Raw genomic sequence first — 13,446 nt, forward strand, 5'->3', positions numbered from 1 at the left:
GTTCCTCCCCACATCTCTAGCACAAATCAGAGCTCTGAAGTACCACAGAGTCAGCACCTTAAGCCCTGCCTCCTGGTGGTTAGCACACACAAGTTTTACTTGAAAAGTGAATTGAAGTCCCAGATCTTGCTCCCACATGGAAATACAGGGGGGGGGGGGGGGGGCTGAACGCCTTAGGAGGCGATATGAGTTACTGATAAGTCACCAAAACTGCATGGCGCACAGGGGACTGTTCCAGGCATAATTGCTCGAAGGTAGTCAGGGTCCTTCCGAAGGGCGCTGGGAGGGGTAGTAAGCCTATGAAGTGAGCCAGCTGGAGTTTTTTCCAGAAGAACAGACCTGCCAAGGATGGGTCCCCCATGATGCTTTTCCTGGACATCCAATGTCCGTTGAGGATTAATTGAGGGAGCCGAGATCTTGCGATTCCTTTGAGCTCCTGGAATCTGGGGTAGCTGAGTCCTGTACTGAAGATTTCAAACAAAACGGGGTGAGCGCGACTGAAAAATCATGGAATGCTTTGAGCGATCCTCCACATCTCTCCCACGGTGGGGTGGTCTAGGACTAGGCTTGGCAGACTTGCCTGGCACCAAAGCACCAAATCTAGCTGAGCTCCAGTCAAGAGCCATTCCACTTGAACCCACCGTTTAAGCAGACCATGGCGACAATAGTCTAAGATTCATGTCAGGTGACAGGCTATGTGATAAAGATTAACGCCTGGCAAGGCCATTCTGCCCAACAGTTCTGGCAAATCGCAAGATCGACTGTGCAAGCCGTGGGGGTTTCTGGGCCCAAAGGAAGGCGACGAAGGCTCGGTTCACCGACCTACGAAAAGAACTGGGGATCAGGACAGGGAGGGCCTGAAGATGGTATAGCAACCGATGCATGATGTTAATTTTTACTATGCTACAACGTCTGAACCAGGAGAATATAACCTGCGGCCAAGATTGTAGGTCTTTTTTGATGGCTGTCAAAGGGGGTGGAAAATCGAGGGAGAAAACGTCCTCTGTCCTACTTGGCAAAAGAATGCCCAGAAGGTATTTGATGGAGGTCCCTGCCCATTTGAAAGGGAAATCTGCCCGGAATATGGTATGTAGAGAGGCCGGCATGGAGACGTTTATCAACTCTGATTTCTGGTAGTTAATCTTGAAAAAGAATAGTGCCCCATACTTCAATTCCACCAGTAGGTTTGGATTGGATACCAGGGGGTCTGAATGAATGGTCATTAGCAAACGCCGCAATTTTTGGGGACAGCGTATCGTCCAAACGAAAGCCCGAAATATCTGGGTTGTCCCTAATCATATGAAGAAAGGGTTCCAAGGTCAGGATAAATATCAAGGGGGGGGACATCCCTGTCTCGTCCCATTTAGGTGTCTGATCGTTTTGCTGGCTTCTAATTTTTGCAGCGTTAGGAGGACCTGCGCTTGAATACCTTTAAAAGGTCATTTGTCTGCCCTATCTGTTCTTTTTCAGTGTTCTCTGACTTGCTAGCTCACCAATTCACACTTTATTCATGTGGTTGCCCTTCTTGCTTCCTCCGTTAGGTATCTACTCGAACCTTGAGATTTAAATTTTGTACAGTCAGTGTTATAAACGATACCCTTTTAGACCCATTTGGAACATATCTTTTACACTGCTATCCTGTAAAGTAGCTTTCTTTGTGGTCATCCTTTGGCCAGAAACATTTGAGATATCAGCACTGTCCTGTAGACAGCACCATTTGATGTTACTAATTCATAAGGCTGCAACCTGGTCTTTAGCTTATGCGTTTTCTGAGTTTTACTAGATTGATATATCTATATATGCTAGTTTAATTCAAAAGGTTCTGTCTATTTATTAGCCTTTTTTTTTCTTGCTGGGCCGATTCATCTATGTTGATCAGTTGTACCCATCCCCCAGGTTGGATTACTTTTGGATGTCCCTAGGTTGCTTAATTTTCATCAAATGGCATCTCTAAATGACCAGTAGAGGAAATAGGAATTTTAAACTCAACATAAAATCCGTTTCCCAAAGAACATTGATGGAGACAGCTCTCTCCCCTCATATGCCATTGGACAGCTTGTTAAAACTGGCAATGTGTGAGGTGAGTAAGGTTAAAGCCCATAGAGGGCAGGCCTCAGGTTTTATGTGTGCTTAGTGTTCATTTCTTTTGGGAGCAGTGAAACCTAGGCTGCCTAATTCATCAAACTGTGTGGCTCAAAGGGCTCAGATAAAAAAAAAACAGTTGTACAGCGTGTAAAACAAAAACCCTGTTTTACATACAAATTTTAGGAGTAAGACAGAAACAAGTATAAAGATTGAGTAGGGTAATGGAAGCTCAATAAAAAAGACTCACCACATTACGAGAAAGGTTCAGGATCTTCAGATTCGGGGCTTTTAAGTGAATTTCTGACATGTAATCCAGTCTGTAGAGTTTGTTGTTACTGAGATCCAAAGATAAAAGCTGAAGGATGGGGGGGGAAAAGTTACAACGCAAATGGGTACAGCACACATGAACAGATGTTTTTTTATAGCTAAAGTGCACTTTTATGCAAAAAGAACACTAAATAAGCATCAAACAGTAGGATTCATGAACCTTTAATTTAAATATTTTTAATCCACGTAAACACCAGCTATTAGCACAGATCCTTAAGGTATCAACGGTTGGGCAGCAAGACTTAGTTCTAACCTTACGTTATCTTTTATAAAAAAAAAAAAAAGTGAGAAAACCCACCTCGGGCACATTCTCTTCAATAATCTGCAGCATACCCTGCATACAGGACTTCCTGTTTAGAATGAGGTCTACTTTGTTTGCCACCAGATCTAAAGAGACAAGCAGCATCAGTGAAACAGTTTACAAGGGTACAGCTTATTAGAACAGTGCATGTAAAATACAGAATGTGTACCTGGATCAGAACGCAATGAACTCATGTCTAGGGCTTGCTGGGCTCCATCATATCGCTTTTGCATACAGCACTGTTGGTAAACACAAAAACATTGTTCCTAAGAGGCAAAGTCAATTAAACAGGGATGGTAAACTAAGTTTAAAGAAAGTTTGTTTTATCTATGTCCTATGGTACTTAAAGGAAGCTGCCAGGAAACAAAACACTGACAATAGAGCCACATGTACAGAGGTTTCAGCGGAAACTGTTTGTGTGCACTTTTCAAGATCATTACCAGCTTCCTGTCACAGTGTATAACCCTGGCTACCCCCTCCCCCAGGCCGCAGTGCATCCATCCCCACTCCACGCAAAATCACATCCCAGTATGTCATTTGGTTGAAGTGGTCATACCAGAGTGATGCCCGGCCATTTCATGATAACAACCGCTTCGGCTAATGAGCCACTCAACTGTTATAAGGAGCTGGAAGACACATACATCTGACCCCCCCCCCCCGTTCTGCCCAGGTCTCTTGTCCCACCGGGAGACTTAAGTGACTATCCAGCATGTCAACTGGCTGTTTGGAGGCCTAAGTGAAGCTAGAAACGGCTTTGATCGTATCTCCTATGTAAAAACAAGCACGGAGAGGATGTCACTTCTGGTTTGCTCGGCTGCCAATAGCACAGATTAAAAAAAAAAAAAAAAACAGTATTCCAAAACACATATTTTGCCATTTTGAATACTTTGAAGTGCAAAGGAGGGATTTGGGGTCTTTTAGATCCCCCCATAAAAAGCACCTGTCACTGCCTATTACTGTCACACGGGAGGGTTGCATTCCTGGTGATCAATTTTTTTATTTTATTTTTTTTTAAAGGGACAGTGTTCAATAAACAATTTTTTTCTATTTTTTTTTATTAATAAAGTGTATTTTTTCTACAAAAAAAAAAAAAAAAAAAAAACACGTTTGTAAGACTGCTGCATAAATAGTGTGACATAAAATATTGCAACAACCGCCATGTTATCCTCTAGGGCAGTTATGGCGAACCTTGGTACCCCAGATGTTTTGGAACTACATTTCCCACAACGCTCATGCACTCTGCAGTGTAGTGGAGCAGCATAGGAAATGTACTTCCAATACATCTGGGGTGCTAAGGTTCGCCATCACTGCTCTAGGGTCTTTGCCAAAAAGAGAAGTGTTTGGGGGTTCTAAGTAATTTTCTAGCAAAAAATACTGATTTTGTGTCAGAAATAGGCTTGGTCCAGAAGTGGTTAAACCATCCAAACCCCGATTACAGCACCTCCCTCCACAGCTAGTTCTCCCCTGGTCCACCTCAGTGTACATCCTTGTTCACAATAGATTCTTCCCCAGGAACCCATCTACCCTACACACAGTACATTTTTCCCCAGCAATCTCACCTTTCACTTAGGGCTTGTTCACATGTGCGTCAATACCCTGTGTTTAAGCAGCATTTATTCAGGGTTTTTAAAGTCTTATAACCACCCCTTGAATGCCTGCCATGAAGTAGGATTATGTTGTCTTACGCATCAATGCCTCATTAAAGGGACATGCTGCTTGATTTTTATCAGCTGCCCCCATTCATGTCACTGGTAACATACTGCAACCACATTTTAACTGCACCTATAGCATTTTACAGCATGTTAAATTGTTTGCTACCCCAGCACTTCATATTCCTGATATGTGCTGTCTGTACCATGTACTTGTATGAGCAAGTATCATGCTCTCTTTGTATTGCTTTCTTTTTTGTGAAATCCCTGTGTTCTTGCTAGTACCCTTGATTACCTATTAAAAAAACCCTGACCACACTAAGCAGGAGAGCACACTGTGGTCAGTTCTCTAGCTATGCTGGGAACTTAGTTTGCTCTCCTCCAGACTTGTCCTGACACCACCCCCACTGCACAACCATTCACTGGGAATGGTTGTGCGCTTGCCTCTCCTCCCCCCAGCTCTTATACAGCTGAGAACAGATGGGAATGTGTCACAAGAAAAAAAAAAAAGGGAGAAAAAAAAGTAATGTCTCACATCAATACAAAAATGTTTTGCCTTTCATTTCTATTTTGGCCTGAATGGGTTGTTTCACACGGTGATCGTTTAAAATCACTTTACTGAAACATTTTTTAAGTGTTGGCTGGGCACTGGGGGAGAGGCAGTGAAGGTTCCTGTATCCCAGAATGCACTGGGAAATAATAAAGAACTAGGACAGTGCTGCTCCAGCAACTTCCAGTTTGTACAGATCAGCTGTATGGTAACACCATTTGCTTTTTTGAATAGGCAAAAGTATCAAGCCAGCCAGCAATCCTGACAGTGCAGCATTGAGCATTATTGCCAGCGGCAAAGCTCTTTGTGTTAGCAATGTCAGTGCCAGCAATGCCAATACCAGTGCAACGCCTCCTTTTTCTGCTGGGCCATTCTTTCCATGATCATCCTGAGCTGGACCAGGCCAACTGTCAAAGAGATCAAAGTATACAAATCCACCTTGCATAGAATTCTCAGAAAGGTCTGGTATCAACACCACAACCTAATCATGCCTCAAAGCAGATAATTTCCTCTACATCACTACCCCTTTAACCACTTCCGGACTGGCTCACGGCAATATACGTCAGCATTTTTAAGAGGAATATCATAGTTATGGCAGCAGCTAGCTGCCATAACCCCGGTATCCTCCCGCCACACTCTGGTGGTCTCCCCGGCTTACCGGAGCCATCAGTAGCAGCGGAGATAATCTGGTCCTCTCTCCTGCTTGGCTGGCTGCAGAGTGAGGGGAAGATGGCCCCACTTAGCTCCATAGCATTGACTGCCGGAAGTGATGTCAAACATCACTTCCACCATATGCTCTTAAAAAGTAGAACATTTCTTCTTTTGTTTGTTATTGCATTTTAGTGTAAATATGAGATCTGAGGTCTTTTTTGAGGTCCTGTCATGCTTCTTTTTTTTTTTTATATTAAAAGGGAAGTTTACATTCCTTTTAATAGAAATAAAAGTAACTTTTTTTTTTAAAGGATAGTGTCAAAATAAAAAGTAAAATAAATAAGAAAACTTTTCTGCAAGCACTCAGTCCCGCCACTCGTGCACAGAAGCGAACACCTACGTGAGTAGGGCCTGCATATGAAAACACTGTTCAAACCACACATGTGAGGTAATGAAAAAAAGATTGCGCTATGGATGGAGACAGTATATTATTGGTATGAGCTGCCTTTGCCTAATATCGCCACCCCCTGGATGGAAATATATTGGATGTAAAAAGAAAAGCAGATCTGGCGCTATACCTTTAAGAATTAAATGCCAAATAGAAAAAGTTGATACAGTGTAGAGAAAAATATACTTCTATTGGATCACCTATAGTCAAATCATATCAAAAATATACTTCTATTAGTGAAAAAAATGTAATTAAATAAATATATGTGAAGTTTAAATAAATAAATCTTTCATAAAGACATGTTGGTTAATAAAGTGTTATATAATTTTTCATGTACACAATTTTTACCAATACAAGAAAAATGACCAGGAACAAGTGAAAAAACACAAAAGTGCTTACGAAAGATTAATTTGTGACAATACAATCAAATATCAGAAAGTGCAGATTGTGAGGACATCCCATAGGCAATCCTTAAGTACTCAAAGGATGCACTAAAAGTTTCCACAGAGTCCCAAAAGATTATACAGATGATTTGTGCAGGAGATGTGAAGTTAGTAATGAAGATCTTCCCAGTCTACGTGACAAAAATTGGTAATGCCCTCACCAGATACCCTGCCCCTGCAGGGGTGGTATAGTCTCCACAGTATGAGCCCCTGTGCCACTATGTGGATCTCTGGGGGGTTTGTTTGTCATCCGCTGGGGGTACTTCATTTTGGTTTTGTTTCTAATCAGCCAGGACAATATGCTGCTTTTTTCCTCCTTATTTAAACTTCACATATATTTAATTAAATTTTTTTCACTAATAAAAGTATATTTTTGATAGGATTTGACTATAGGTGAACCAATAGAAGTATATTTTTCTCTACTCTGTATCAACTTTTTCTATTTGGCATTTAATTCTTAAAAGGTATAGCGCCAGATCTGCTTTTCTTTTTACACACGTGAGGTATTGCCGCAATCAGAGCGAGAGCAATAATTCTAGCCCTAGATCTCCTCCAACTCAAAACTGGTAACCTGTAGAAATTTTTAAACGTCACCTATGGAGATTTTTAAGGGTAAAAGTTTGTTGCCATTCCACAAGCGGGTGGAATTTTGAAGTGTGACATGTTTGGTATCAATTAACTTGGGGGGGGAAGGGGAAGGAGAAGGGGAAGGGGAAGGGGAAGGGGAAGGAGAAGGAGAAGGAGAAGGAGAAGGAGAAGGAGAAGGAGAAGGAGAAGGAGAAGGAGAAGGAGAAGGAGAAGGAGAAGGAGAAGGAGAAGGAGAAGGAGAAGGAGAAGGAGAAGGAGAAGGAGAAGGAGAAGGAGAAGGAGAAGAAGGAGAAGGAGAAGGAGAAGGAGAAGGAGAAGGAGAAGGAGGAGAAGAAGGAGAAGGAGGAGAAGGAGAAGGAGAAGGAGAAGGAGAAGGAGAAGGAGGAGAAGGAGGAGAAGGAGGAGAAGGAGGAGAAGGAGGAGAAGGAGAAGGAGGAGAAGGAGAAGAAGAAGCTTTACTGTCTTTTTGTAAGGCAGCCACGCAAAATATGGTGTGACAGAAAGTATTGCAACGACCGCCATTTTATTAATTCAATGCTTCAAAAACACACCATAAATGTTATAGATGCGAAAACCACAGAGGTGATTAAATACCACCAAAAGAAAGTTCTATTTGTGGGGGGGGGGGTAAGGACATCAATTTTGTTTGAGTAGTGTCACATGACCGTGCAATTGTCAATTAAAGCGACGCAGTGACGCATCACAGAAAATTGCTTGGTCAGGAAGTGGGTGAATCCTTCCGGGGCTGAAGTGGTTAAAACGAGGCTAATAGGATATTTTCCTTATATTTCACACTTACTTCTTTCCAGGTAATGGGTATCAAACTTAGCATTTCCACACAAAACATTGTATTTATACCACTTAGTATAATAAAAGCATTAACCAAAACTATTATTGTTTACTATAAATACCTTAAAATGTGCGATTTCCTCTTCAGTCATTTGCATTTCTTTTGATTGAGCAGGCGGCGGAGTTGGTTGTGTAATTATAGTAATCTGAAGAGCAGAGAGTAAAAAGGCAAACACAGATATTACTAGTTTCTTCCAAAATATATGGAAACTGGTGCAAAGTATGTACCAAACATAATATGGGCTGTCATAACCAGCAGGGATTAAATCAGTTTAGCCAAGATTTGCATACCTTGAAGTTCTCTCTGTCAGTAAAAGTCCTTGAGATCTGTTTCAGAGCTTTTGCCACAGCTGCATCTTCCACATAGAAGTGGGCCCGAGAATGGTCAATATGGTACTATGTATGAAAACACATTATAAATAGGGATTTTAATAGAGAAAAATACCATAAAAGTGGAATAAGCTAGCAAAGAAAGAAAAAAATACATAGGTAGTGTGCTCAATTTAACTCACCCCTATAGGAGAAAAAGGGAGTGAACAACCACTTTGCAAAAGGCCGATCAACCAATCCTTCTCATATTTTTTACCATATGGAATCTGTTCAGAGAAAGAAACAGAAGAATAAACATTGATGTAAAGTGATCTATGGTTAAAAAACCAACATAACTAAAGCATTTCAAGAACTGAGTGAACTCCAAAAGGCACACCCCTTGGGCCACTTCCAAAGTCTTTCAAATTACTCAACTTACTTGCACATCTTAAAGAAAAAATGGGTTGATTATAACCAACTCATCCATCTATAAAGCCAAAGCATTTTTTCTTAATTGTGGATAAAGTAGGGAAAGGTTAAAAATGTTAAAAACAGAAGTGAGCAGAGAGCTTTCTACATTAAAATGAAGACACCTTAGCCCAGGGATAGGCAACCTCGGCCCTCCCACTATGGTGAAACTACAAGTCCCATGAGACATTGCAAGACCCTGACAATCAAAGCCATGACTACCAGAGGCATGAAGGGATTTATAGTTTCACCACAGCTGGAGGGCCGAGGATGCCTACCCCTGCCTTAGCCAGTTGTCACTTTGGGGGGGGGGGGGGGGGGGGGAGTGTTCCTTTTTTAGGATTTCCCCATTATTCCCGTTTCTGAACAACTAAGATGTTACATGTTTTATCACCAGGCCCTGGCAGCAGTGGTAACCAGGAAAAACAGAAAGGGTGAACCTCCCCAGTGCAGAAATGGAAATACACATCTGACAAGGGTTACTACCTTTCCCCACTGTAAAATCTTTTTCATATTAAGGGACACAAGAAGTCTTAAAACCTTCAGGTTATATTGCCACCTATGGAAGTATAGGACACTGGCAAACAAAATAAATACTAGCCCAGGGTGTACTCCTACTAAACAGCATGTGTCAGTTTACGAGTAAACAAACAAGTGATTTATAACCAACCTGTAAATTCTATATCTTGGAGTACAGTACAGGACTTACAGACAGACCATGAGTTATATGTCACTACCTTCAGGTGAATGGACACTGAAAAACTTTTCTGGAAATGCCCACAGTGCGCCCTCATATAACCCCACTACCCTTTTGGGACTTCAGTTTTGTAGCAAACAAGTATCTACAGAGGACAGACTGGGTTCCTGTACTGTACCCGAGATCTGGAATTTACAGGCCAGCCAAAATGATCACCATCTTAAATTGTACAGTACAGCAATAGTTATAGACCATGGAACGTCCAAAGCAATCAATGAAGGCATCAACATAGCAAACAGGCCAACAGAAAACTAGGGTCAACAGACCTAAAAGATAGTCAAACAACAACTTGAAGTACCTTGTGGCTAAAGCTCACTTCAGAGGCCTGAAGATTAACCTGATGAAACTTAAGAGTATGAAGAGAGGACCAGGGGGCGACCTTGCAAAACTGTGAAACAGATGATTGGTGCTGAAAAGCCCAAAATCACAGACAGAGCTGATGGAATGGGTCCTAACAGGAAAGGGAGGAACACGTGCCTTGAGAGCATAAGCCCTAGAAATGAGCTGCTGGGCCACCTACCAATGGGGAAAGAGGAAGCAAGATGTCCCTTCAGGGAGAACAAAGGAGAACTCTGAGGAAAGATGCTGTAGTTAAGTAACCCTAACTGCTCTGACTACATCCAGGCAGTGGAGTGAAATCTCCTTGGCTTGAGTCAAGGCAGGACATGGGGAAAGGAGGATATTATCCTTATACTGAAGTGAATGAAAGGGACCAACCTTGAAAAGGGAGGACGGTCTGGGTCTCAGGACCACCCGTCTCTATGCAAGATAAGAAAAGGTGCTCCACCTGGCGGCTAGTGACTTCACTGAACTGGCCTCCTTTTACAGACCTTTACAGTCCCCGTGATGATTACTCTGATGAGGCACTGCAGAGCCATTTACAATCTATATCCCTGCCGGTTCTGACCAGACAGGCCCGCTTAGAACCAGAAGCGCCGTCCATGCTGTACAAGCTGACAGAGGCTCTTTCCCTACCTGTAAGGCACCGGGGGATGATGGCATCCCCATGGAGGTCTATACCAAATATGGGGAAGCTATCCTACCTAAAACTACTGGTAGTGTTTAATGCTTCCTTGAAAATGAGACAGTTACTCACAACCATGTCTAGGGCAAATGTTATACTGTTGCTTAAGCCAGGAAAGGATCTGGTGGATTTGAGCTCGTAAAAAGACCCATCTCATTACTGCAAAGTGACGTAAAAATATTAGCAAAAGTACTGGCCTTGAGGGTTAACAGGGTCGTCCTATCTATTGTCCACCCAGATCAGGCAGGCTTTATGCCACGCAAGTCTACTGCCACTAACCTTAGAAGACTTTTTTGAACATGCCGACCCCAGCAGATAATACCGGACATAGGGCACTGTTGTCTCTTGACACCAATAAGGCATTCAACAGGGCCAGCTGGAGGCATCTCCTGGCTGTGTTGTCAAAATTTGGATTCGGTCCCAGGTTTAATCGCGTGGACACATTTACTGTATAGCTCTCCACAAGCTGCCATAAACAGATCCCCTGTCTTTGCACTGGGCAGGGCTGTCTTATGTCCCCTATGCTCTTGCCATTGAGTCCCTCGCTGCCCAGGTGCGCGATTGCCCACTTGTCATGGGATTTACATATGGGGAACTGCATGAGAAATCATGCTCTACGCTGAAGATATGCTCCTTTTCTTGGGGAACGTGGACAACTCATTAGGTGTTATGTCAATCATCTTGGACATTGGCCAATATTCAGGCCTTGAAAACCAATAAATTAAACGGAGCAAAATGTTTTAACAGATTAGATCTTAGTTTGCTGCAATCTGGTATAAACGTCACTATATAAGTAGACAAATTTAATTTAAAATATGCGTGTAATATGGATAGCGCTAACTACCACCACAATCATTCAAATATCACTTTCACAGCGTTTGGTACAAAACCACATAAAGTGCCGTGCCTCAATTAAATTCCTCACTTTACCTTCATCCTAATATATAAAGTGCAATTAGTATAAACAATATGAATAGACGATACAAAAATCTAAAAAAAATGTAAACAATATACATGTCAAAAATAGAAAAAAAAAAAATCTAAAAAAAAAAAAAACTAATTCCAGTGCGACATGAATGTCCTAAGTGAGTGATCACTCCAGTGCCACTATATTCCTCCTATGTAAAGTGCTTCTTTTATCCACCAATCGAGTGACTTCACCACCACCTGCCAAAATGGCCACTCACCAGATTAAGTCTGTATATGCGCCTTTGGTTCATTTAGGTTAACCACTCCGTTAAGGGTTTCCCCAACAGCCTTTCCAAGCAGTATATGGGGGCCTCTTGCACCAATTGTTTCTCATGGAAACAATTATAGACTTCTATGGAGGCTTTGAAGCACCAAGAAAGCAACATGTAGAAAAGCAGGGAGGGGGAGGCACGAACTAAGTGTAGTATTAGGGGTAAAACATTTATTGCACAAGATAACATGTACAAGATGCAGAAAGGATTCATGTCAATTATAATCTGATCAGTCCTGGCAGTTCCCATAGGCTTCACACACGGTCCAATGGCTGGTGGTGACGTAAGCCGAGTGTATGGCTAGATCTCCATCCTAGGGTAGAAGGAAACACCACGCTAACCAGCATGGAACGTGGATTTAGAAGTGATGTCACCAGAACGGGCGGAAGACGGACCCTGGGCTGTCAGTCAGAGAGAGCCTGGCTTACATCACCACCAAGGATGGCTGCCCTCCTTTAATTAACAGTTTGGATTAACAGACTTTATCATTGCTATTTAGCAATTGCCTACCAATTATAAAAAGGACATATACCATTTGAGCACCAGATCCCCAATTCACTACACCTTTCTTAGAAAGCAACATGGGGTATCATTTTTTCAACAAGGTAAAGCAAACGCAACATGCGTACAGGACTCCAAGGTAAACATTTTTATTAAGGGACAGGAGCTTTGATTGGCATTCAGAGAGCTTTAAAAAAACATGTCCAATGCCACATGATGAAGTGTAAATGAGTCCTTACGCGACTTTTAGAGATGTCCCTTGATTAGACTGTTGGGACAAGGTGACAAAATACACAAAGTCACATGTGACATGCTTATACTTACCCCAGAAATCACACTGCTTTCAGTGTTCCCTGGATTGATTTTAACAGTCAAGAAGTCACTGTTTAGATTTGTTACCTGCAGTTAGTACACCAATTCTTAGATATTGCCACTTGCCTATAGCTCCGACTGTGTGGGAATGGGTAGCTGAAGTTTGTTAAATGATGGGAATAAAGGAATTCAAAAACGAAGTTCCACCCTTTCTTACACTCATAACCACACTGGTAGCCAATACATGTGCCTGTAATCTTTGGTTTAGTTACCTTTTGAATAAAAAAAATTCCCTCCATTTGCGGCCCTAGTTGCTGCGGCAATATATATCATATCTTGACTCCTGGGATATCATTGTCATCAATCCATGAGTCAACGGCACCCTTCACTTCTGGCAGAGGGCGTTATTTTAAAACTAGAAATGATGCAATGCCAGGTGTAGTTAGGCGCCATTTTTGAAAAGTGGACTTGCTTTTGTCATTATAACAGAGTGATGGCGGAGAAGGAATCAGTAGAGGCAGTGGCATGAAAGGAAACAGCCGAGAGCAGAAAATGGAGGTGGTTCTGGAAATGAGTCAATCAACACAGTGCACCACACTTTGTCCTTACTGCGCAGGCGTGAGAGTTTGGGAGGTGTATGCTGGGTTTCAGATGTCCACGGTAGCAATGGCAACTGTCTGCATACCAAGGACACTGAGTAAATGAAGATTATCCAAAACAATGATTACACTGATTTTTTTTGTTGGGGGGGGGGGGGGACGATGACGACAGAGAGAGACACACACTCTTATGCTGCTCTTACCGTAATCTTGAACCAGCTGTCTCGATCACTTCTAATATCAGTTCTAGGGTGATACGAGTTATCCCTAGCAGGATTTCCATGAAAAGCACCTCTGTTGTCTCTTCTCCTGCCTCCACGGCTATAAGGATTACTAGAGATGGG

The 13,446-nt window shown here is 42.3% G+C and overlaps 1 protein-coding gene across 1 annotated transcript in view; it reads right to left on the minus strand.

Moving 5' to 3' along the window:
• The window catches only part of NXF1 (nuclear RNA export factor 1), an 88,287-nt gene that overhangs the window by 38,693 nt on the left and 36,148 nt on the right, over positions 1 to 13,446 (minus strand). The window contains exons 3-9 of the mRNA XM_077455831.1: positions 13,306 to 13,435; positions 8,404 to 8,487; positions 8,183 to 8,287; positions 7,954 to 8,037; positions 2,883 to 2,952; positions 2,711 to 2,799; positions 2,333 to 2,440 (exon numbers count right to left, since the gene is read on the minus strand). Of these exons, the coding sequence (XP_077311957.1) occupies positions 2,333 to 2,440; positions 2,711 to 2,799; positions 2,883 to 2,952; positions 7,954 to 8,037; positions 8,183 to 8,287; positions 8,404 to 8,487; positions 13,306 to 13,435 (670 nt within the window). The remainder of the gene's footprint in view (positions 1 to 2,332; positions 2,441 to 2,710; positions 2,800 to 2,882; positions 2,953 to 7,953; positions 8,038 to 8,182; positions 8,288 to 8,403; positions 8,488 to 13,305; positions 13,436 to 13,446) is intronic.

This window comes from Lithobates pipiens, unplaced genomic scaffold (genome assembly GCF_037356315.1).
Source record: "Lithobates pipiens isolate NorthernLeopardFrog02 unplaced genomic scaffold, aLitPip1_a1.2 Scaffold_10, whole genome shotgun sequence".
Lineage (NCBI taxonomy): Eukaryota > Metazoa > Chordata > Amphibia > Anura > Ranidae > Lithobates > Lithobates pipiens.